At 41.8% G+C, this 25967-nt stretch overlaps 1 protein-coding gene across 2 annotated transcripts in view; it reads left to right on the plus strand.

The window, feature by feature from the left end:
* The window catches only part of SENP7 (SUMO specific peptidase 7), a 72437-nt gene extending 48209 nt beyond the window's left edge, over positions 1-24228 (plus strand). For both annotated transcript variants that reach the window (XM_054973339.1, XM_054973340.1), the window contains 8 exons: positions 1437-1556; positions 2721-2813; positions 4480-4697; positions 6448-6500; positions 8030-8070; positions 8589-8657; positions 14978-15128; positions 16284-24228. In XM_054973339.1, the coding sequence (XP_054829314.1) occupies positions 1437-1556; positions 2721-2813; positions 4480-4697; positions 6448-6500; positions 8030-8070; positions 8589-8657; positions 14978-15128; positions 16284-16421 (883 nt within the window). In that variant the 3' untranslated portion in view covers positions 16422-24228. The remainder of the gene's footprint in view (positions 1-1436; positions 1557-2720; positions 2814-4479; positions 4698-6447; positions 6501-8029; positions 8071-8588; positions 8658-14977; positions 15129-16283) is intronic.
* The last annotated feature ends 1739 nt before the right edge of the window (positions 24229-25967 follow it).

The following is a 25967-nucleotide window of genomic DNA, read 5'->3' on the forward strand; positions in this document are numbered from 1 at the left end:
TTTATCCTCTCAGCAACCCTGTAAAGTAGGTTGAGAGAGAATAACTAGCCCAGGATCACCCAATGAGTTTCATGGAATGTGAAGATTCAAAGCTGGATCTCCCTGGAACTAATCCAGTTCTCCAACTTCTACAACACACTGTATTCTTTTCTTTGTGCTTGATAGGTATCTAGTTAAAAGGGGGATTATTACTAATTGCTTATTTCACTGTGTCAAAGAGGGAATTGCACTGATTTTTCCACTACAACTGTTGGCAAATTAATAGGTTTTATATAACTAATCCTCAATTTCTTCTCGTTATAAAGACTTATCTCTAGGTAACAGGAAACAACAGTTTTACTGCAGTAAGCTTTTTTCCCCCCTTGAGGCTGATAACCCCTTGAGTTATTTTCAAGGATAGACTATAAATCTGGAACAGGTCAGAGTTGATGTGTATGTGTAGAGATATTAAGAAAAGGGTAAAGAAGGAGATGGGGAGGGGGGAACACACACTAGAGACTCCCTAAAAGGATGATCTTCTCATAGTCTAATCATTAATGGACCATTTTCCTGGAAGGGAGAAGAACTAATGAGAAGAACTTGGGGCAGGGGTGATCTTTCTGTGCACTTTTCCCAGTTATGCAATTGTGGGGGAAGAACTATCTCATCTCTAGCTACTCTGTAGTTGTATAGAAGATGTTTTCTTCATTGTTTGAGGGTGTAAATTTTTCATGTTCCTTTGATGTGCTATCTAAAAATACAAATATATGGGAATGAGCCTGCCAAAAAAATTATCCTTGGAGTTCCTTTGCAATATGATTCTGTTATGCTAGCTCTTGAGAACTTTTCTGGCTAATTTGTGGTGCTTTGTTTAACATGGATCGATTTTACACCCTGGTGGTTCTTATTTTACTTAGGGGAGGATGTCCTAGAGTTATTACATAGTGTATCCCCTCAAACTAAGGAATTGTCTCCTAAATTATTAAACAACATTCCTTATTAGGTTTCAAAATTAGGCTTTTCCTCAACTGATTTCGCTGCACATGATGGCTCTGGGTGGTAGGGGGATTCAGGGATAACACTTCCCTTCAATGGGGTGCTTATGAGGATAATGATGGCTAATTCTAGTACCTTGAGGTATTCCAGCTATCACTGTATTTGCTAGTCCTGAAGCAGGAGAAGGAAGTGGAGAGATTGACAGCTGGGATACTTCCTAGCAGTGCACCATGTAGAATTCAGCTACTGTCTTTTCTCTGCACAAGAAAAGCTTTTGGTTTGTTTCCATTGAAATATCATTTGACTGCTCACTTCAAAAAGCAGGAGTCCCTCATCACTGAAGCTGTGATGGAAGGAGCCAAAATAGTTCTTTACACTGAAGCCTTTTTAACTCTGCTTTTGTACATAAATGAACAATGGGGAAGATACACATAAGTTTATGAATCTTTTCCCTCTTGTAGGTATCTCTTGTTGGAGAAAGCTCCCAGAAAACTTGCTGACCAGTCACACATATTTAGCAGTTTCTTCTACAAATGCCTAACCAGGACAGAAAAGAACTCTGAAGAAAATCCAAACCTTTCGTAAGTTATCTTTAAACAGTTAATATTTATCTTCATTTAAACTGACTGACAGCTTGAACACATCACAACAGAATCATTCCTTGATCTGAAATAATAATGATTGAAAGAATTGGGTGGAACAGTGTAGTAAGCTTAAAGCTGTACTAGCATTTGTTTAGAGCAGGGATCCCTAATGTGGTGCACTAAGATACCTATCGACGCTTATCCTGGTGGTTGCCAAGTATTTTTAGAAAGAAGGCAGTGCCAGATTGGGCTTTTGCCCAATAAGGCTTCTTATTGGCAATTGTGTGCATAATTCAGACCCTTCAATACATTGGAGTTAGACTCTTGCCCACAACCCAGGATTTCAAGCTATAGTTTAATCCTTTCGTTAAACCAGGGAGTCACCAGTCTCGTCTCTGCGTGCAGGAGAAAGAGCGGAGGAGAATATGATCCCAACAATAAGAATAACCAGGCTAATTTTGACATAAACAATATTTGCACACAGCTACATTGAAAGCCTACAGTTCCTTGCTGAACTCTTGCCGAATGTTTGTTTTAGTTTTTAGTTTATCAAGCGGATAACTTTTTACGTAGGTGGGCAGGTCTTATTAAAAGATTTCAAATGATAGAAGCATTCAAATTGCCAAAATGTTGCTGCACACTTTTTGTGGGATTGTAGGTGCTACCAAGAAGATGCAGCTACTCTTGCCAAGCCACTGGTGGGAGTGGGAGAGCCCCCATGCCACACTTCTGTTGCCCACCACCACTCCAAGCGGGGCGGGGTGGGGATTAAAAGGGGGAAAAAAGCAGTGTTGCAAGTCTGACAATGTCACTTCCAGGCATTTATAAATATTTCAGGTTTGGGGGACAGCAGCAGAAAGAAGATAGGAACTATGGTTCCTGCTGGCTATCCTGTCAGTTGACTGTTCTTTGTGGTCTACCTTGTAACACCTTACTAGCACTTGAATAATGAGCTCTTTGGACCTAGCCAATGCCCTAATATTTAGCTAATTCTCAAATAAGGATTAATTTAATTAATTTATTTATTAGATTAGATTTTTAGTCCGCCCTCCCCGCCGAGCAGGGAAATTTTTTACTCATTTTACTTGGTTCTGGAAAACAATAAAAATGCTACTCTTGTTCTGGAAGAATAGCCTTAATAGAACTATTTTTCATCCACAGACTTGCACAGAGAAGACACAAAAGAGTGAAAAGATGGACTCGACATATAAATATTTTAAATAAAGACTACATCTTTGTACCTGTGAATGAAGAGTAAGTCTGATATATGTACTGGAGTTGAAGCTGCTGTTTTCTGTTTCCATTTCGAATGTTTTCATTTGTATTCATTATATTTGCATGCTCTCTAGGTTAGAGCTTGAGCATTTCCAAACTATGGTATTCCCCATTGTCATGTATGGATGTGAAAAAAAAATGTATGGATGTGAAAGTTGGACAGTGAAGAAAGCTGACAGGAAGAAAACTGATTCATTTGAAATGTGGTGCTGGAGGAGAGTTTTGCAGATATCTTTAGTGCATCATAAAGCTTTTCAAAGCACTGATTGTACAGCACATGAGAAAGAAAAAAATGCATGAATTTTGAATTCATAATACAAGGAAATTCTATTTTTTCTCTTTAATCCTGTAAATACTCACTCAGTTCTGCTTTGTTCAATAGAGTGTACTCTATTAGAAATCATCAGCACCTTTTATTTGAATTATTTTGTATATAATACAGCTAATCAAAAATTGATCTTCATTTGGCTTCAGTGAAATCAGAAGCAGAACCTTGTGGGTGCCATGTCTTACTCTAGGCTTTATTTTAATTCACTTCTGTTCACAAAGCAAGGTGCTAGTGATAACATATAAAAAGTCCTCTACAAAAGCACTCTCCTATACACCAACAGTATACATATTTTTCATCCTACTGTGTAAATCTTCCCCTTGAGGTCAATAGCAGTTATATAATGAATCCAGTTTCCTGTATACTAGAATCCCTGTGCTTTATCTATTCACAAGATGACACAGTGCAGAACTTTTGTATTAGTAGCATCTGACCTTTCAAGTACTCTCTCGAGGAGATAACATACGATTTTTTTCTTTTTTTTTAGTTGCCTCTGTTTATAGAATATTTTATGACTGTTTTATTTATGGGATTTGAAACAAAATTTTATACATTAATGTTTCATTATTAGAATTGTAAGCAGAACATGTTGTGTATAAAAATGTCTTGAGTTTGATTATTTGCAATGTATTTGATTGCCATAAATCAAAAAGCCATTCATAATAAAAATATTGCCTAGTAACTTGGATGGGAAAAAATAGATATTATGCTGAAGAGGCAAGTATTAATGGTAGAATGGGTTTATAATTGTATCCCATTGGTACAGGTAAAGGTAGTCCCCTGTGCAAGCACCGAGTCATTACTGACCCGTGGGGGACGTTGCATCACGACGTTTTCTTGACAGACTTTTTGTTACGGCATGGATTGCCATTGCCTTCCCCAGTCATCTACACTTTACCCCCAGGAAACTGGGTACTCACTTTACCGACTTCGGAAGGATGGAAGGCTGAGTCAACTTTGAGCTGGCTATTTGAACCCAGCTTCCGCCAGGATCGAACTCAGGTCATGAGCAGAGCTTGGACTGCAGTACTACAGCTTACCACTCTATGCCACGGGGCTCTCGTATCCCATTGAATGAACGTAATCAGTTCCTGCACCTCTTGAAAATGCTCAGCAATAGTGCATGAAAATAATATTATTTCAAAGAATCCTGTGTGCTTTTTCATCATTTCCCTCTCGAGAATTCTGCCACCTCTTTTCCCAGAAAAAAACCCCTGAACATAATTATTAGAAAAATTTAATGACAGTCACTGGAGGAAAGTTTTGTCACTTCTCTTAAAATATTAGATACTGACTTTCTCTTCCCTTCCTTGGCAGATCTCATTGGTACCTTGCGGTCATTTGCTTCCCCTGGCTAGAAGACGTTGTTTATGAGGACTGTTTGGGTCAGTGTTCATTACAGTCACCCGTTCATCAATTTCCAGTTCAGCCAGTTAATAAAAGTGAAACTGTTCGAACAGAAACTGTTTTGGTCTTTAATGACAACCGGGCTGATAAAGAAGAAATTAATATAAATAACAACCTACAACCGAACGGTAATAATTTAATAGCATGTGAAGAAAAAAATGCAGTTTTGAAAAAATACTATATACAAATAACTTGAATGTTAGTGAATGTAGCTGTATGTAGCTGTAGGTAGGAATGCCAAATCTGGGTTGGGAAATTCCTGGAGGTTTGGAGGCGGAGTTTAAGAAAGGCAGAATAGCGGGAGAGGAGGGAGCTCAGCGGGGATACAATGCTATAGAGTCCACCCTTTGCTGCTGCTATTTTTTCCAGGGGAACTAACTTTTGTAGTCTGGAGATTTATTGTCATTTCAGAAGAAGTCTCAGAATCCTCATGGATGTTGGCAACCCTAGCTGTAAGCTTTAGCTGTGCAGACCACCTACAAAGGGAAAATCAGTTTTTATGTTTATGACTACAATAGAATAATTGGGTTTTTTTTAATTTACTACATTTATAGTTTGCCTTTCTCACTGAGAGTCAAGGCAGATTACAGAGTGTAAGTTGATTTGATGAATAGAATAAGACATCTAATAAGCACTGTACTAGAACTAGGATTACAGAAATCTGAAACAAACATAGAATAATAGACACGATACAAAACTCAAATGCAATGCAGATAAATGTTATTACATCAGTAGAAAATAATGCAGCAACAGAAGAATAATACATAGAGCAAACCAATAGCTTTATAGAGCTTTCCTCCTGAGCAATTCTGTTTTACACAGTTAGTAGAATGCCAGGAGGCTTCCTGACCTCCTCAGATAGGCCATTCCCCAAGGTGGGGGCCGTAGCCAAGAATTCACATGGTATGGGCAGTTGTTGATCTTTCCCATTTGAACGGCAGCATCTACAGAAGGCAGATAAGTGAAGCTGTCATGCCAGAGCATAGGGAGAGAGGCAGTCCTGCAGATAAGAGGTTTTAAGGCCATATAGGGCTTTTTATGTGATGGCCAGTTACTGGCTCCTTGAATTGGAGCTAGTAACTGATGGGCAGCCAATGAAGTGACTCTAGAATAGATGTAATATGCACTCTCCACCTAGCTCCTGACAATAACCAAGCTGCAGAATTGTACCAGCTGGAGTCTCTGAGTTGACTTCAAGGGCAAATGCATGTAGAGTGCACTGCAATAGTATGATGTTACCCTAGCATGGAGGAGCAGAGTGGCCAGATCAGCCAAGTCAAGGTCCCTACTGTATTCCAGGCTAGAAAATTATTGGCCCATAGTTCCATGGAGACAATCTTTATTTTTTCTGAGTCTCAGTATTAATTTGTTTGCTGAAATACATTTCGTATGGATCATTGTCTGATCAATTACATTCATTCTTGTAGTAGCTTTGAAAAAATGACTCATTTTAGGGTGCTTGGGTTACTTACTTTAAATACAGTTAGGAAAGGTGAAAAGAGTCTGTGTTGTGAATTTACTGCTTCTTTTAATGTATATTTTGTACAAGATTATAGAAACTAAAGATACAAGAAATTTTATATAATAGCACTCTACCTCTGTGAGCAAGTTGTGATTTTGATCTAATACTGAGTTGGGATTTTTATTATGTGAATAGAACTTTCATATGCATCCTTTTTTCATCAAAAAATGAAATGGGGAAAGTGTTATGCTATTGTAGCTCAACCCTAACAGTAAAATATATGCAAAAGAAATATAAAACCTCATTCACTCATTCCATGCTTTTCACTATACTTTTCACTATTCACGTTCCTCCTGTTACAGCAAAAGAACAAAATTCTTGTCTGTAACCATGTTTTGTTTGTTTCATTGTGTTAGATAATATTCAATATGAAAGACTGTCTCCAGCACTGGATTCTAAAAATTTTGAAGTAAGTGCCTTTTGTGTCTTAAAAAGTTATAGTGATGAACAAACGGAAGTATGATTTGGAGTTCGTCAGAAAAGGCCCATAGAGTTGGATGTTTAACAGAATACAAATAGTTTTCTGTTCAACCATTTTTATCTTAAATACAGTATCACATTATGTGAAATACTGAATAAAATATAATAAATGCATGGATTTTCTTAATATTTTCAGTATTTTAATATTGCAGGAATTAAATGGTACAGAAATATTAACAGGGTTTGGTGAAAGCGTATGCCTCTATTCAGACTAGAGTACCACAGGAGTTTTGAAAGTGGAGGAGGGACCTTAAAATGTTTAACTGCCAATTTGATTACAGGCAAGGCTAAGCTAATAAGGCAAGTCTTTAAGTAGTCTGTGGGGGTGATCAGAATCCCAGTTATAGTCTTGTCTGCTTCACAGCTAGATCTCTCTCCTCTGTCTCTGACCACCCCCCCTTTTTTAAAACAAACCTTTCCTCAAGATCTTCTCTCTTCCTTTCCCCCTTCTCCTGCATTTGCAAAAAGTGGTAGGAAGAACTAGCAAGTCATTGTTCCTCTCCCTGGGAGATCAGGAAACAGATCAAAGGCCTTCTCAACACTCCCTCCTCCCCACCACCTTGATGCCCTGTCCCTTCCTCAGACTTCACCAACATGCTTCACAAGCAAGGAGCAAGACCAGCTGCCCCTTGCCCTCTGGTATTAGGAAGAGGAGGAAAGCCAGTGCTTGGGCTCTCAGAGAAGACAAACAGCCATGCACAAGGCCCTGCAGCAGGAGCTGTTTGCAGGCAACTGAGTCAACTGCACCCAGACAGACCACCCTAAAGAGGTGATCAGGGGCTTTTTCACAGCATTGGCTAATCTCTGTCAGAGGGAGAGAGACCATTCAGGTTCTGCCCTTTCTCAGCCAGTGATTTGGTGTGGATTTCCTGCATTTCCTGAGCTTGGCAACTGGAGGGCTGCTCTCTGTCATAATCCATTTGGGCTTGTTTTCTCACCCACTCCCTCAGGCTGCCCCCCCCCCGCTTTCTCACTAAGGCCTGATTTTGGGAATGGATTACCAAGATCCTTATAAAGAATTTTGGATTGGAGCCAGCCAATGTCAGGAAAAGGCACAAGGACTATAGAGATTTTCCATCCTCTTCCTCCTGTCCTATCAGTCTTGTAGCCACAGGCAACTCACTTCCCCAGCAGAGCAGATCTTCAGCATGAAATCAGGACCTAACTTATCAAGAGTCCTACTCTTTCATTGAAGGCCAGGCCTTGTCTTCAACAACTAGGTCAAAAGGTACAAGTTCCAGATGGACATAGTCACAATTATGGAATTAATGGGATTTCATTATGATATGTTATTAGGTTATTTTAAGTGTTAGGAAGGCAGAATATAAATTAGTTAATAAGTAAAGCATTTTGTGGTCAGTTTAATAACTCTTTTATTGTTCAAGTTTCAAATCGTGAATTTGCTTAGTCTTCTCTTTTCCTTATATCTGATTACTGCATGTGATTATGTTTTTTTAGTGTCCCTCAAGCAGTTCTGAAATCAAGAAGCTTTGTAAAAGGTAGGCTTTTACAACTGTTGCAACACAACAGTTTTTATTGCATTGGCCACTTTGTATTAATTGTTTAGCACTTTGCACTTTGAAATGCAGATGGATACTTGTATGTGACCCTATTGTTATATTCTGGGTGATTTCTGTAGCCTTGGAGTTGTTGTTTGGCAGTCTGTTGTATATTCAATGTAACATTCTAAATTACTGTTTCTTTAATGACTTCAAGTTTCTTTTAAAAAAATTTTTGGTCTAGTTAGTTTATCATGGCGTTCTGCTTTATTCTTGTGTTTTTTCTGTGATTCTCTCTATTGGTTTACTTTTACACAATAATATTTGGCTATACTTGCTATTAAAATAGCTATATCACACTGTATTTCTACATCTAATACAATAGCTGTTCCTTTGTTTTCTTAGTTAAACTTAATAAATTACTGATATTTTCATGGAAGTTCTCAAAACAAAGTCTCTTCTAATCATTGATCTTGTAAATAACGAAGAATGAAATTCTTTTCTTTTCTGTTCTGTAGGCCATGTATACTTATATTGGATTCCCTGAAGGCAAATTCCATACAGAATACAGTTCAAGTCTTGAGAGAGTGAGTAACAATGTGTTCTAATAGACAGCAGCCTTATTTTAGATCTAAAATATATGTGCGATATGTCTCAACGTGTACAGCTTAAATGTTCATAACATGCAATCTCTTGTCCTGCTGTAATTAATTATATGTATACTAGCAACAACACCCATTGTGGGAAAAAATACAATGGGCTCCAGAAAAGGGCCCCCTCCCAGTGGCAAGCAGGCACTTCGTAGTGGCCTGGAGGCCAGAGCGGGAGGGCACTGAGTGGATGCACAAGGAGGAGTGCTTAGGCCATTGATTCGGTGGGCCCCCTCCTGGCAATGCGTCTGCATCTCCCCTGAGCACTTTCAGTTCTGCAGGCCCTTTGCAGTGGCCTCGAGACCAGACTGCACCAGGATAAAGAGTGAGTCGTTGCCAATACAGCTTGCCTTTTATATATAACAGATAATTGCTTTTTATTATAATGTAAAATTCACTGTAATTTTGATCTATTTTTCAAATATCTCTGCAGTGAGGTTATAAAGAATAGAAATGAACATGCAAACTAATTTATATAAATTATTCTTTAAGGTAAAATAACAAAATTTACTGTGTATCACCTTGTTAAAATCTAGGCCATTTGTGAACATTTGGCATAAGTTTTATACCATATACAATTTTTGAAATACCATACTAGAAGTAGGCAGCCAATGACTCAAGGATTCAGTCTGGCTTCCAGGTGCTTCCTTTTACATTTTGACCCCCCCCCCCACCTACCAATATTTCCATTTTTATCTGGCAAAGAACTTCCTTTATTTTTATCTGGCAAAGAACTTCCTAAGCAGCTGATTCCTGAATGCTTGTCAAGAGATGCATTAGTAAGTAGCTGAAGCATATAAGGAGAGACTTCAGCCAAATCCCTCCATTACTGTTCATACTGCAAAGAGGAATATTAGAGTGCTTTGCCCAGTATTTCAATCCATGCTCTAGTGAGTTAGTAAAGGTGACAAAAAGAGGCGCCTCCACACACAAGCACCAGGAAAAAAGGGGAGCGAATAATTGCAGTGGGAGGAATAATTATTCACAAGCAATTACCAAAATAAACACTATATTCAGAACAATAGTAATCAAATTGCATCCAATGAAACAAGAATAGTCAGGTTATATCCAATAATTAGTCAGCATACATATAGGAAAAACTTTCAAACAAAGTTCATACACAAGCAGTATGTGCAGGCAAGCCACTCAAGAAAAGCGGCATTATTTTGCAGTCCAACAGGTGAAGTCCACCAATTGTCTGGTCTCCACTCAGGTTGAAGAATCCACGAACCCAATGTAGAATAAGGTAAAATTCCACAGGGTGCACGATGGTAAGGTATCTTCCTTGCTGTTTAGTCCAAATGTTACAGCAGGGGAAAGATGATTCCGGAGTGTAAACACCACCGCCCAGCACTGAGGGCCGGCAGTTGCCTGGTGTTTCGTGTTGAAAACACTTCCTCAGGGGCGGCAACTGTATCCCCAATACCATGCATGTAGTCTAAGGCAATTGCTTAATCGGTAAGAGTAAAAGAATCAATGAGTCTAAACGGTGGCAAGCCAGTATTTCTGGCCATTGACCCTTTTTTCTGTTCCAAATATGGCCCTTATTAAAAATCATTTGCTGTTAAAGAGTCAGTACACTTTGGGAAAGGAATGTAATGCTTCATAATCTGCTAAATACATTAGTTGCCAGTCATGAAAAGCTTGGGATATTATGATTGCATGTGGGGAACTTTCACTTATGCTTTTACAGCACGGACTTCAAGGCTCCCACGTTCAGTAATTCTCCTGTCCCAGACCAAACTCTGATGGATGTGCAAGTATCTGCTATCAGGAAAAAAAAAGGTCATGCTCTGGTATGGCGTGCACACACATTGCTTCTCCACCCCCATATTATGCTTTGGATCCTAGCCACAGAAGTTCATCGTCAGTTTTCCTGTGCAGTCCCACATGGGACTGCGCATGCACAGGCCTGCCGAGATCAGAGAATTCTTTAGCTCAGTAACCACTAGGGGGCACCCCTGCCTCCCAAAGCGCATGCATGGCTGCTTTCCCACCGAAACAGCCCTCTTAGGAGGCGGGGCACCCCCTTGTACCCTCAGTTCCACTTTCGCCACCAAGCTGGGAGGTTCTAGCTCATCATCATAGGATAAGTCCTTATTCTTCTATCTCTTTTCTATGATATTGGATGATGTCTGAAAAGGCACTTTTTAAGTGTTGCATGAAATGCAACGTGAAAATGACTAAGATGGACGGCCATTCTCTCTGCCTGATGTGCCTTGGTGAAGGTCACCAGCCGCAGACATGCAAACACTGTCAGAAGTTTACCCTGAAGGTCAGGGCCGAAAGATCTAGTAGGCTCAAAGTGAAGTTATGGTCGAAAGCCATGGAGGTCCCCATGCCATCATCTAAGGGCTCGGCCTTGACGGGGAAGGCCACGCCATTGGATCCGAAACTGTCCTCGGCTCCAAGATCACCCTCGGCTCCAAGATCTATACCATTGGGTTTGAAGACCCCGTGGAGCCGAGCGCTGTCTGATTCACCCAAGGTGACTCCAGTGGAACCAAACCCAACCTGAGAGGGCACGTTGGATCCACGGTCTCCAGCCCAATCAGATCCGACAGGGACTCGTCGGTCCAAATCGAGGGAATGAACCATCTCTTTGGCTCCACTTAAGACCTGATTGGATCCGGTCAAGGGAGCACATTTGGGTAAGGAACCTCCCTGAAAGTGCATGAAAAAGACTAAACACTACTCAAAAGACAGGTCATCTAAGGCATCGGGCTGTACACCACTGGAGGAGGAAGTGGTGATCGTAGAGCGGCCTCACACACCTTCCCTTCGGTCAACATCCCCATCAAGGTCCAGGTCGAGATCTGCCCGTTCCTCTGTGGAATAAAGGGAACTACCACGGAAAAGGCACCGGAGTAGATGTTCTCCCACCAGAGGGCGCTACTATAAGAGGGAGGAATGGTACCTCTCTGATGCTCCTTATGATGTGCACTTGGGGCATCCTTATCAATACTGATGTCAGAGAACCATCACCAGTTCCAGCGAAAAGATGACACTCTTTTACCAGCTCCAGGATGGCCTACCAGTTGTCAGGTTCGGAGACTGAGCCAGACCCGTACAGAGAACAGCGTAGTTTGACCCCTCCTTCTGTTTCCCAAGATGAAGGGATGGGGGATTTGGGGGACGTGTCCCCGACAGATGACTTCCGCTGTTATACAGAGCAGCTGATCAGGATGGCCAAGGTGCTGGAGGTTAACATCTCCCCACCGAACCTCAGTCGAAGGATAAGATTCTTCAGCATATATATTAAGGCTCCACAACTAGTATGGCCTTTCCGGTCATTGAAGGATTTGTGGAGATGTTCACGGCCCTCTATCAGAAGCCAGCATCACTCACCGCCGCTACCAAGAAGGCGGAATAGCTGTACAAGACCAAAGACCACTCCTTTCCCTTCTTGACTACTCACTCACCACCTTCATCTCTGGTGACCAAAGAGTTACAATCAAAACAGTGGCAGAGTCCACCACTCCAACCAACAAAGAAAGGAGAAAACTTGACACCCTGGGATGCAAGATTTACTCATCCGCGGCTTTGAACATTAAAATTGCTAACTATGCTGCAATGATGGGGGCATATCAGCTGGCCCTCTGGAACAAGATTACAACTTTCTTAGACAGACTGACAGAGGAACAGAGGCCCTTGGTGAAGGTGCTGCAGGAGGAAGCTATCTGCTTAGCTCGACATCAGATGGATGTGAGCAGAAATGCAGCTGACACTTAGGCCAGAACTATGGCCTCAGCGGTCTTTCTACGATGGCACGCTTGGTTACGCACCACGTCGTTACCGACTGAGACTCGGAACAAAGTAGAAGACCTCCCATTTGAAGGGAAAACCCTCTTCTCGGATAAGACGTATGAGTTCTTACCACAGAATCACAAGGATCATCTTACAGCACGCTCCTATGAGGTCCTCCCTCCTAATCAACAAGGGTACCAGCCTTATCAGGGATATTCATATACTACTCAGTGCCCACCTCAGGGCAGTCAAGGTGCCTTCTCCAAATGGAGACAAACCTAAAGACAGAGACATGGATCCCAGTTCCATCAGGACAAGGAACATGCACAAGGGGCTAAACAGTTCTGACAGGACCAGGACCCATCTTTAGGGATCGACGATTTAGTTATTTTTCTGCTTGGCAGCAGGTTACTTCCAATGTTTGGGTATTGACAATTATTTGTTATGGTTATAAAATAGAGTTAGAAAGTTACCTGAGTTTGGCTCTTCCTAACCCATCGGAGTCTCAATCATGCCCTCTTCTAGGGGCAGAGTTATAGACCTTGTTAGACAAAGGTGCAGTACACAGGAAAGGGACCCTCAATTGGGGTTTTATTTCAAGTTTTTTCTAGTCAAAAAGAAAGATGGTGGAAGCAGTCCTATCTTGGACTTGAGAAGTTTAAACAGTTTTATTCCCACTTGTAAGTTTAGGATGACTACCCTGCAGACGGTGATGACACTCATTGCTCCGGATTGCTGGTTTGCGATCCTTGACCTCAAAGATGCATATTCCCATATTTTGATACACGAATCACACAAGAAGTTTCTGAGGTTCATATTTGGTAGTAAGATCTACTAGTACAAGGTGCTGCCTTTTGGGCAGTCCACGGCACCAAGGGTTTTTATAAAATATGTAGCAGTAGTAATAGCCTACTTGCGGCCCAGAGATTGTTGCATCTATCTGTACCTCGATGACTGGCTAATAACAGGCCAGTCAGAGGAGGACGTGAATAGGCAACATCAGTTTATATTACGTATCTGTCTGGATTTAGGCTTGCTGGTAAACCAGAAAAAGTCCAAGCTGACTCCTGCTAGGAGGGTGCAGTTCATAGGTTCCATACTCGATAGTGGTGAGAATAGGGCCTTTCTGCCTGTGGATAGGATAAGCAAGATTAAGAAACTGGTTGGGTTGTTCCTATGCTGCTGTTTTCAGAGAGCTGGGAGGATACAGGCACTAAGAGGCCTAATGGCCTCTACAACTGCAGTAGTCCCCTATGCTTGCCTGAGAATGCAAGAAGAGCAGCTATGGTTCCTCTCAGTCTTTAAGCATGAGAAGGACTCGCAAAGGAAGAAGTTTACTGTCCCCAGAACTGTGATTAGGTCCTTGCAATGGTGGAGGCTGAATTCAAATTCCGGACATCTGCCAGGCAGCGACGTGGTTGTCAGCTGACACGTTTGTCAGGCACTATGCTCTGGACATCCTGGACAGGAAGGAGACCGCAGTGGGTACAGCGGTGCTCCAAGCGATCTTCCTGTTAAAGAGTGCAAGCTCCACCACCCAGGTAAATAGCTTGTTAATCTCCCATGTGGGACTGCGCAGGAAGTCCGATGAAAAACAATGTTGTACTTACCTGTAACTGTTGTTCATCAAGGTCTTCCATGCAGGCACACATACCCTCCCCCCTTCCCCGCTATGTCTCTTCATACTTACCTGAGGGGCACGGCGACGAAACAGAACCTAAGGGTACAAAGGGGTGCCTGTCAGATAGGCCTCCAGCATATCTACCATGTATTAAATGTTTCTTGCTAGAGTAATTTCTGTTGTGCTGTTGCTAACTGCTTATCTTGCAGGCAAGGTGTTTTGATGGTGAATTCCAGCCAAAGCCTAAAAACCTGACCTTGGATTCCACACACTAAGCTCCTCTCTTCCCTCCTCCCCTTTTCCCAGGCACTTCGCACCAAAACTCCTAATGGACTTTTCTTCCCACTGGGGGCGGGGACATCAGCCTATAATTAACCTTGTTTCACTACCTTTAGGCATTCCAGCCAATTCCTCTGTCATGAGACTGGAATCTTTCTTTAATAAAAACATCTTTAACTTGTCCATCTGAGTGATGCAGTGAAGTGTTTGGGAAGTACCTGGCGAGACCTGACAGTGCTCCGCCTCCTAAGAGGGCCATTTCGGCAGGAAAGTGGCCACGCATGTGCTTTGGGAGGCAGGGATGCCCCGTAGTGGTTATTGAGCTAAAGAATTCTCCAATCTTGGCAGGCCTGCACATGTGCAGTCCCAGGTGTGCCTACATGGAAGACTTCGATGAACAACAGTTACAGGTAAGCACAACATTGTTTTTCTGCCTTATGAAAGAAATGCCAGCCTCTCCAAATAGCTGATAGAAGTACCGTTTATACAAGGAAATAATAAATGGCATTAAGAAAGTTGATAGATAAATCTTAGCCTGGTGTGTGTACTGTTATAGATATTTATTCATTGTGTCCAAGTATCCATTCTGAAGTAACTGTTTTTATTTCAGATATTTAGAACTGGAATGGGAAGCAAAACGCAAAATGTCTCGTGAGTTTACCAAATCAACAATGGTGGATTACTGTCCAAGAGTCCCTAAACAAGATAACAGTAGTGATTGTGGAGTGTATTTACTGCAGTACGTGGAAACATTTTTCCAGGTGCAAAGTATTTCGGAATACTTCTGATTTATTCTTTCAGTTTTTCTGGATGAAACTCTTAAATTCCCATCCTAGCATAGGCAAATGGATGAAGGCATGCTCAAATCTGATAAATTCTTATTGCCTACTTGGGGAAGATATAAATAAAATATTAGGTATCCTTTTTTTTTCTTTCTGCTTTTTGATTAATTTTGTCTTCAGTAACCAAGAGCAGGTGATAGCAGTTAAGTTGCCTGCTGGCAGTCTAATGTTTATTTAAATCTACAAACAGCGTAACTTCAGTCTGCTGCTGGAATGTTTAGGCTTTGTGATTTTTAAGAGATATTCAGGAGTTTCAAGTTTATATTTAAATAAGATCCCTTTCAGGTCTGTAGATCCATAATATTATGAAAAGGGTTTACTGAGTGAAAACCTATAATGGACCACATATTTACTGTATGAATGCAGTAAATACGTGGGCCAGCCCCAACTAATAATCTAGTACTTTGGATTGCTTTTTGTTCCAGATGGTACTGGCACCACAGGTGGTTTTGATCACCATGCACAATATCAAACGGAACTATAACTTACACTGTCTAACATTAGCGTCTCATACAGCTGCAGTGTTTCAAGCATTAGTATATACTTGAAATATTGATAATTTAGGTTTATTAAAATTTAGAGTAAACATAAGCTATCAATAATTGGACTGTATACTAATGCATAAAATATTCCTTAATAGACAGCTTGTATAATAACAATATCAATAATAACAACTATGCTTATATATCACACTTCTAGACAGATTAGTGCCCCAGCCAGAGCAGTAACAAAGTCAGTGTTGTTATTATCCCCACAGCGCAGCTGGGCCATAGAGGAGAGGTTGCCTGGGGTGGAAGGGAGAAAGGTGAAAAAGGTGAGGGCAGACAAAGGCAGGTGGGAAGGAGAAAAGGAAGCAGGAAAAGGGGAGAGGCTCTGGGGGGCCGGAAAAGGAAAGAGGGCATGGTGTGGGAGGGGGACATGAAATGCTCCCTGCAAGTTCTTGCAGGTCTCCCACTTGTAAGCACTATTTATGTGTGTTTGGAATTAAGTTAGAAGTAAAGTTTTGTACAGAGACGGTAGTATTTGCCTGTTTGTTAAAAAATTAATATAACATCAATTTTCTTTTATCAACAGAATCCTGTTGTTAACTTTGAACTTCCACTGCACTTAGAGCGCTGGTTCCCTCGTCAGGTTGTGAGAAACAAACGGGAAGAAATTAGAGACTTGATCTTGCAACTGCATTTGCAGCAGCAGAGTGATAGCAAGAGCTAGCTGGACTGTTCTTCCAATCTTGCAAAAGATTATTTTTTTAAATCTAAAACGACCAGAAATCCAATCAGAAGCATTTGTGCCATCAGACTTACAATGAGGAAAAAAAACTGTGGATCATATTGTTGCTCATTTAAATATATATTTAACCTAGTGGAGTTGAAAACTTGATCTGTATTGCAAGCTAACAAATTGCAGTTATATGTAATTTAAAGTCAATATTTATTACATTGCGTGATTGGATTTTGATTTGGCATATAAGAAATGGTATAAACGGTTATATGCTACAAAGAAGGGAAAATTTGTAGTGCATTTCCATCTTACACAATCCTGCACAAGAGGGAAGAATTAAGGTGCCATCTTAGAGATGCTTCTCTCCCTGCCATTTTTAAGTCATGTGAGTGCTCCTGTACAACTCATTCTCCAGTGGTTCAGGAGTGGAGCAGCCTGTACTATTGGCAATGTAGCTCCTCCTCTCTGAAGCAGGGTCAGCTAACTCTTTTGATCGTGGAGGGGAGGGGCACCTTCCTGGTGTCTCCAGTTTTTCTGGCCCTGCTGAAGATCAGGACAGCTCTAACTGTGCTCTCAAGAGAGCAGCTATCCCAGCAACAAACGACAACTACAGACTTGGGAAGAAGGATCAGAGACTAGCTTGAGGGAAGAGCAGGGTTGGTGGTCCCTCCCCTCCCTCTTCCTGAGTCTCTGAAAAAGTGGCGCAGAGTGTCTGAGCCAGCAGCCCTAGGTGCTGCCTAGATCCATGGTCCTCAGACTAGCCCTCCAACAACTCACTGGATGGCAGAGGAACCAACAGTGCTAGTACATACTAGACCCTCGGTACAACATGGGCTCCTGACGAGGACACCAGCCAGGAGGTTATAACCACCACCACCACTACCTTCAGACTGTTGGGAAGAGAGATTGAGCCCGCGGAAGCCTGGCATGGAGCGGGGAAGAGGTGAACAGACTGTGTCCTTTCACTTCAGCTCTGCCAGAATGGTCTGCTAACCGGGACCACGCCAGCCACCTGAACCTGGTAAGGCTACCCTATTCTAAGTGGGGGAGGAGAGGCCTGAAAAAGGGGAATTCCCATCACTTTTGTTTTCGCCTGCGCGCCTAAACTTTGGCAGGAAGACCTTCCCCAGAGAAGCCCAAGGGGAAAGAGGATTCACACCCAGTTTTCCCAGAGGGATCAGAGAGGGCTCTTTCCAAAGGGGAGGGGGTGGCACTCTCAGGGATTCCCCTTGCAGCAGCATTTTACAAGCTGATAAAAGCAGAATGAGAGGCTCCAGCGAAGCCGAAAGTCACCCATGCAATCTTTAATAAGTTCTGTTCTGTAGTACCAGAGGCTGCTAATAAATTCAATCTTCTCCTAGTGAACAACCCAGTGAATAGCCTCACTTCCAATTTAGTACTTCCTATGGATGCTGAAGGGCTGCCCAAGGACCCCATGACAGAAAGATAGAACAAGCCCTTTGCAGGGGCTTTGAAGCTTCAGCCTACTCTCTTAGAGCATCACTGGCAAGCTCACTATTCACAAGGGCAGCATTTACTTGGGCTTCCGATTTAGCCACAGCAGAGAGTAATGTGCCTAGAGAGGTGAAGAAGGTCAAGAAGATTGCCTTGGCAACAGCCTTTGCAGCAGACGCCTCTTTGGATGCCATACAACTGTCTTCCAGAGCAATGGCCTTTAACGTGACAGCCAGACGGAACACATGGCTCCAGAACTGGGATGTCGATCCCTCGGCCCGAGCCAAAGTGTCAGGAACTCCGTTTAAGGGGGTAAACCTATTCAGAGAAGCCCTGGATAGGTACCTAGTGGAAGACAGAGAAAAGAAAAAGGTTCTTCCATCAAAAAAGAAGGAAGGGAAATCTAGGAAAAGATTTTAGTCCTTTCAAGACTCCAGACGATCTCTGTGCACTGGCAATACAAGACCGTTCAAGAGTCACTGGCAATCCAAGACACAAAGTGAGAACAAATCCTTCTCATTCACTGTCCAACCAGTATGCTAAAGGACCAAAAAGGGTCCAATCAGCATGACTATCCAGAGATGACAACAGCACAGGGGATCGGGGGTTGCTTACAGAGATTCTCACAGGTGTGGGAAAGAACTGTGACAGATCAGACCTGGACATAGTGACCAATGGCTACACTCTGGAATTAGAGTCAATGCCCCCCCCCCCAATCACCTTATACAGATTCCAAAGAACTGATTGAACAAGAAACACCTCCTGATTTAAAAAAAAGGCCATCTATGCCTCCTGATAGAGATAGGAGCCATAGAACCAGTCCCAGAAGAACACATAGCTCGGGGAGTGTATTCGGTGTTCTTCATGATCCTGAAGAAGAATGGGGACGTGAGAGTCATTTTGGATCTAAAATGACTGAATAAGTTCATCAAGACACACAAATTCAAAATGGAAACCCTCAAATCAATTGTGGCAATTATTCAGGAAAAGGACTTCTTGGCATCCATCGGAGGCCTACTTGCATGTTCCGATAAGAGAGTCACACCACAAATGTCTACGCTTTGCCTATGACGGAAATCACTACTAGTATCGGCATTACCCTTTGGCCTAAAATCTTCACCAAGGGTGTTCACAAAGGTACTAGTAGCTCTAGTGGCGCACCTGAGGCTTTGGGGCATATCGTTGTTTCCATACCTTGACAACATCCTTATCAAAGCCCAGTCATTAGACAGGACTGGAAGCGGTGAAATCCACAATGGATTGTTTGAGGGATCATGGTTTTGTGATAAATGAAGAGAAGGGCATGCTACTCCCCACTCTGAGAATAACCAATCTGGGAGTGGTTATAGACACAACGCAGGACAGAGTGTTCCTGTTGCAAGAGAGACAGCTGATCTATCCTAGACATGATCCAGAAGGAACCGGAAGTAGAAGTAATGAAATTAGCACAATTGCTGGGGACCGTGGTCTCATGCCAAGAGGTGGTACAGTGGTCAAAATTTCATGTGCACCCCCTTCAGAGGTTCTTATTACAGTACCAAGATATTATAGCCCACAAAAGACAGAAACTTAGTGAGGTTACCAACCAACCTAGCGCAAGAGCTCACCTGGTGGCAAGACCCGACAAAATTCCTGGAAGGGCTTCTGCTCAGGGAACCAAAAAGGGTAGTCATGACTACAGATGCCAGCCTGTGGGGCTAGGGACCACAGACCCAGTGAAGGATGTCCCAAAGCACTTGGAAGGAAGAGGAGAGATCCAAGAGCATAATTTTGCTGGAACTCAGGGCCATCAGGAGAGGGCTGATGGAATTCCAAGATCTACTATCAGGAAGACATGTATTAGTGAAAATGGGCAACATGACTGCCAAGGCTTATGTCAACAGGCAAGGGGGAATCAAATACAGATCACTACATAGAGATGCCACTGTTATCATGAAGTGGGCAGAGAGACATCTCAGATCAATAAAGGCAATTCATGTGCCTGGACAGGCCTGCCAGAGATTCATTCAGAAAGGCAAAAATAGACCTGTTTGCAAGCAATCAAAACCATCAAATTCAGAAATACATAGCAAGAGAAAGAGACAACCAAGCTTGGGAAACAGATGCTCTGAGCTGCAATTGGCCCCACTGGCTGCTGTATGCCTTCCCACCGATACAACTAATGCACAGAATGGTGCAGAAAATCATTGAGCAATGCGTGGAGATCATGCTGATTGTGCCTTATTGGCCGAGGAGAGCATGGTTCCAGGAGCTGGTGAGACTATTTGTCATGGACCCATGGCATCTTCCCCCAAGAGAGGACCTGCTGACACAAGGGACAATCCTACACCCTCAAGAAGCTTGACTGAATCTCACACCCTGGAGGTTGAATGCAGGCAGCTGAAAGAGTTGGAATATTCGGAGACAGTGATCCAGACAATGCTATCATCGAGAAAGAGCTCCACAAACAGGAGCTACAATAACACTTGTCAAGTTTTTCAAGTCTGGTGTACAGATAGAGGAAAAGATCCTTTAAAAGCCCCAGTTAGGGAGATTCTCTCATTCCTACAGGAAGGTCTAGATAAGGGGCTTATTACCAGTACCCTTAAAAGAGAGCTATCAGCCATTGCAGCAGTTAGGGGTTCCAAGAAGGGTAGACTTCTTTCTCAATACCTGCATGTTAAGAGATTCCTGCGGGGTACTACACTGATCAACCTCCCAAGGGTATATAGATTCCCCACATGGAATCTCAATATAGTTTTGAAAGCACTAACTAAGGAGCCCTTTGAGCCCATGGCATCATGCCCCATGAAGGAATTGACATTCAAACTATTTTTCTAATAGTTATTACCTCAGCAAAATGAGTATCTGAACTTAGAGCCCTACCAGTGGATAGGGAACTGTGTGTATTCCATAAAGACAAAGTGATCTTAAAGCTGGATCCGGTTTTCATTCCCAAAGTAAATTCAATATTTCACAGGAGTGAGGAAATAGTTCTACCTTCATTTTGTCCAAACCCCACACATGAGAGGGAAAGGGAGTGGCATTGCCTCGATGTCTGACGGACACTAAGCTTTTATATGAACAGGACCAAACAGTTGAAGTCAGAGGCACTATTTGTGTCATTCAGGAAGTCATCCCTAGGTAGCAGTGTATCTACCTCCCATTGAGCAGGTGGATTAGGGGGTGTATAATCTTGGCATATAGGGCTAGGAACTTGGAACCACCCCAGGGTATTACAACTCACTCACTTAGGAGAGCGGCAACCTCTGCAGTTTACAGATCCTTCCCCTCATTAGAAATGGTGTATAAAGCTGCAATGTGGAGGTCAGTGCATTCATTCACCAAACATTATAGGATAGACAAGATAGCATTGGCTAAGGCATCCTTGGGTAGAAAAGTTCTACAACACACCTTCTAATCTTGGAATCCAACCAGCCCTCCCTGGGGCGCACTGCTTTGTTATATCCCAATAGTATGGACTGCCCCACTCCCGGACCACGGGAGAATGGAATATTTGTCTCACTTACCGTGAAGTTTCCTTCTCAGGGGTCTGGGAGTGGGGCAGTCCGACCCACCCAAGAAAAAAGAAGGGTGGATCTAGAAATTGGAGGTTTCATTGTATAATGGTAGGCAGAAAAAAACCTTTCATTTAAAAAAAATCTAGCCATCTAAGGGTACATAGTTGGTTAACGTAGTGTTGAAGTGGTTGACGTTTAGTTGTAATGAAAGGGGAGAGGCTATTCTGTTGTTGAGAGTTTACAGTTATTTGAAGACTCATGACTTGAGCACAAACTGGAGACACCAGGAACAAGCCCCTCCCCTCCAGGATCAAAGGAGTTGTCTGACCCTGCTTCAGAAAGGAGGAGCTACATTCCCAATAGTATGGCCTGCCCCACTTCCAGACCACCGAGAAGGAAGCTTCACAATAAGTGAGACAAATCTTCCATTCCCATGCCTAATTCAGTATCGTGAAAAGATTCATATTCTTAGTTATTTTGGAGTGAGGTATAAATGCTTCTGATCAGCTTCTGGATTCTTGTCATATACAGATTTTCTCAGAAATCGAAACATATAAAAATTGTTGCTTTTTTGAACTCAAGAAAATAATGTGGAACTGGGCCTGTAATTTTGAAATGTAACACAAGAGGGGGCACTAAGGTTTTTTTCCACATCCATCTTGATCTCATAGACCAGATTTGGAGTCCTATTTTTTTCTGCTGTGCAGTACTGGTGTATAATAATATGAATACTGTGTATTTTAATAATATAAGGCCATATGGTCTTTGCTGTACTAGATACAGTAGTAGCTTACACCTTGTAAGATAACACCGTTTCAACTATGGCATTTATTTTGAGGGACAGAAAAATTGATTCTTAGGTATTTAATAATGTAACTAGGTTTTATAGAAAGAAAAAGTCCTGTTTTTAAAATAAATTTCTTGCTCATAAGATCAATCTTGTTCAAAGGCATATTGAGTTAGATCATGGATTTTTCTCCGCTGTCTAGTTTCCCCCAAAGACCCTGAAAAGCTAATGCTGCTGTTTGGGGGAACCATTTGGACCAAATGCCACAAACTGCAATGGGATGTCATATGGAGGGTGAATTGGGAAGAATTGCCCCTCCCCTTCCTTTATTCTACTGCTGCAGGAAGCACATGAGAGAATAAGCCTTCTTTTAGTGCAAGAAGGAAGAGGAACAGTTTTGACCCATTTCCCCTTCCTGACTGCAGCTTTCCCCACTCCACCCATTTACCTCATAGCATTTTGTCCACAGGGCTTCCTTGACCCATGACGTTGGCTTTTGGGAAGGATTTGAGGACTATTAGTGGAAGGCAGAGAAAGATTTGCATTGTGAGCATCTGTCATTCATGTTTCAGAGGATCTAATCCAATGTGTGTTGAAAAGTTGAATACTTGTGATTTTTCTCCAAGTGTTTATACCTGCCAGGGAAACTATTTGTGGGAGAAGTTCCATTGAACTATAGCTTTGTGGTATTTGAAGTTGACTTGACATTGAAATCCAAATTGCTCCTGCATCTGATAAGATAGAGACGCTGACTAAATAAATATACATATTTTTCATAAAATCTGTTTATTCCTGCTAGAAAGCTGCATGCTGTGATGATGCTTGAGATTTAAGATTTGAGCAATATTGCATCATCACTGCATGCATCATTCTAGCAGGTGTCCAAAAAAATTGGAACATTTTCAGGGAAGCAGCACTGTCTTACTGTAACCAATGAGTGATTGTGCAAACCAGCCAATGGAAACAACAAATATTTTTAGGCTTGTACCAGTTTTCATAAGCAAGCTCAGCAAAAATCTGAAAATCAGTGAAAATCTGAAAACCTTATGCTGTCTATGGGGGGTTCCGCATGATCAATTTTGATCGGACTTTCTGAGCAGTCTTGCTGCAATGGAGTCGTACGAATCCACCACTCCCTGGTTCCACATTAAGGCTTTTGTTTTGCATTGACATTTCATTTCATCATGCTCAAAGTCCATCATGTGGAATTTGCCAGTATAAAAATCGATTCCTCATTGCTTTTTCTGTGGGAAGTGTCGACAGACATGCGTCTTCTTCGTTTTTTAAATTCCCACCCCCCCAAAGTTGCTACATATAAATGTTGCATCAAACAAACACATCTGATAGGTCAGAGCATTTCCCACCAATATAATGGAATAAGTATTGGTTATTGACATTTGGAGGGAAAATTGTTACCGATGACCCGGCTTTCCCTCTGCCTCAGAAGCTGTCAGTGAGCAACAAGTAACAAATCTGGCACGTTGAAAAGCGGACCCGTTTTTGGTCAACTGTCGTTACATGACACAGGATATGTTTCTGCATAGACTTGTAGAAAAGTTGCAACGTTTTTTATAATTTTTTTTTAAAAAAAAGAGGAAGGGAAAGGTAGTGGGCATGGCTTAGGAAATGTGATTGGCCAATCAAATTAAGTTGATTCGAAGGGCCTGAGAGAAGGGCAAGAGTGGGGAGAACATCGGATAAAGAATTTCGCATGATTAAAATCCCTAATCTGCTGCGAATGGACAAATAAGTTGGGGAAAAGCAGGATGGAAAAAAAACGGACAAAACCTGCAGTGACTTCGAAGCTGCTGCTAGGATTGCCTTCCCACGTGTGGAAACACAAAGAAAAATCGAGGTCATTTGGAAGCTGAACAGCGGAAAACCACTAGTGCGGAATCACCCTATATAAAAAGCTGCCTGTTTTATTATTGAAAATAATTAAGATGGTAGCACTGATATATAATGTCACCAGAAAAGAATATGCCATTCAAATGTTTGTCATAAATTTATAATGTTGACTTTTTCTGTTTCAACATAAAATTCTTTGGCCTGTTTTGATGTTAAACTCATTCATGTTTTGAGTGAGCAATTTTACTGGGATTATTTAGTTAGTTAGGGGCAGCAAACATGGTGTCCTCTCCACACATCTTTATTCTCATAACCACCCTCTAAGGAAAATAAGCCAAGGTTACCTAGTGAGAACCATGTCTAAATAAGGGTTTGTACTTCTGCCACCCCCACCTCCCCAATTCCAACATTTCATTTTGCCACAGGAATCTTAAGACTTTTAAGGGACTTCTCCCTATAAAATTATAATGAAAATATGTTTTGCAGGCATCATGTGCACAAGTACATACACCTAGAAAAATTGATTCCGAGTGCTGGAAAGCCAGGCCAATACTTTCTCATAGCATTATGCAAAGTACTAGTAATACAAAAAGCATATAATGCATTGTTGATCAGTCAAGTTGTTCAGCTGTCATTCCAGTCAGAGCTGATGCCATGTTTGTTTATTTAATGTTATTTATAGTCTCATTGAGACTCAAAGCAGATTACCCAGTGCAAGTCCTACAATATCTGAAAATTACCAGAAATAATGATTGTTTCAGAGATGAAAGAATGCTGAAACAAAACAAAAACAGTTAAAGCATGACATGTTAAACAGTGCCGACTTTACCTAGTAGGAACATACAGAAACAAGCAGTGGCATACTCTAGAGTTCCTGCTCTTTTTCCAAAACGTCTTTGTAAGCAGTTTCCTTGAAATAGCACTCTCCTACCACTGTAGAAAAGTCTTCCTAAATAGTTCGGTTTTGCATTGTGCAGAAAGCCAGAACAGTGAGATTCTTAACTTCATCAGGCAGGCCATTCCATAAGGTGAGGGCCACAACAGAGATGGCATGTGTATGGAGTTATTGGTTTTGGCCATTTGTAGGGTGGCTCTTGCAGAAGGTCCCATTCAGATGAACAAAACTGCCGTTGTCATCTGTAGGCCAGTTATCGCAGGAGTGAGTAACAAAGCTCCAGTTGTGACAAGCTCCAGTTATGGCAAACACATTATGTTGGCTTGGATCCAGCAGAAAACTTCTGCTTGTAACAGAGCTCTTACATAAGCAGAAGTATGAAAAGTAGACTGCACTGGCTGCTTGCACTAAGTCAAGCCTTTTGTATCCCTGTTTTGTTTTCTTCTTGCACAAGACACAATACAAAACCAAAAACTGAATGCAGCAGAGAAACCAATACAATGGAGTTAATTTCAACACCACTGAATTGTGTGATATAAATCAATGTATTATGATGGTTGTTGTGGGTTTTCCGGGCTGTATTGCCGTGGTCTTGGCATTGTAGTTCCTGACGTTTCACCAGCAGCTGTGGCTGGCATCTTCAGAGGTGTAGCACCAAAAGACAGAGATCTCTCAGTGTCACCACTGACAGTGTGAGATCTCTGTCTTTTGGTGCTACACCTCTGAAGATGCCAGCCACAGCTGCTGGCGAAACGTCAGGAACTACAATGCCAAGACCACGGCAATACAGCCCGGAAAACCCACAACAACCATCGTTCTCCGGCCTTCGACAATACAATGTATTATGAAATTATTATTCTAGAAATTCATTAACAACCCAATACAATATAAATATAAAAAGTGTGTAACACATTCTAAATACTTGAAAGAACTATTTTCTATTTCTTTTTTACAAACACTTCAAAGCCATATTATCCAATAATTTATACAAACAGATATAATAACACTAGACAATGCAGGTGTGTTCAGCTAACAGACCGTATGTTTCCAGT

The sequence above is a fragment of the Eublepharis macularius genome, chromosome 3 (genome assembly GCF_028583425.1).
Source record: "Eublepharis macularius isolate TG4126 chromosome 3, MPM_Emac_v1.0, whole genome shotgun sequence".
NCBI classification, from domain to species: Eukaryota; Metazoa; Chordata; class Lepidosauria; order Squamata; family Eublepharidae; genus Eublepharis; species Eublepharis macularius.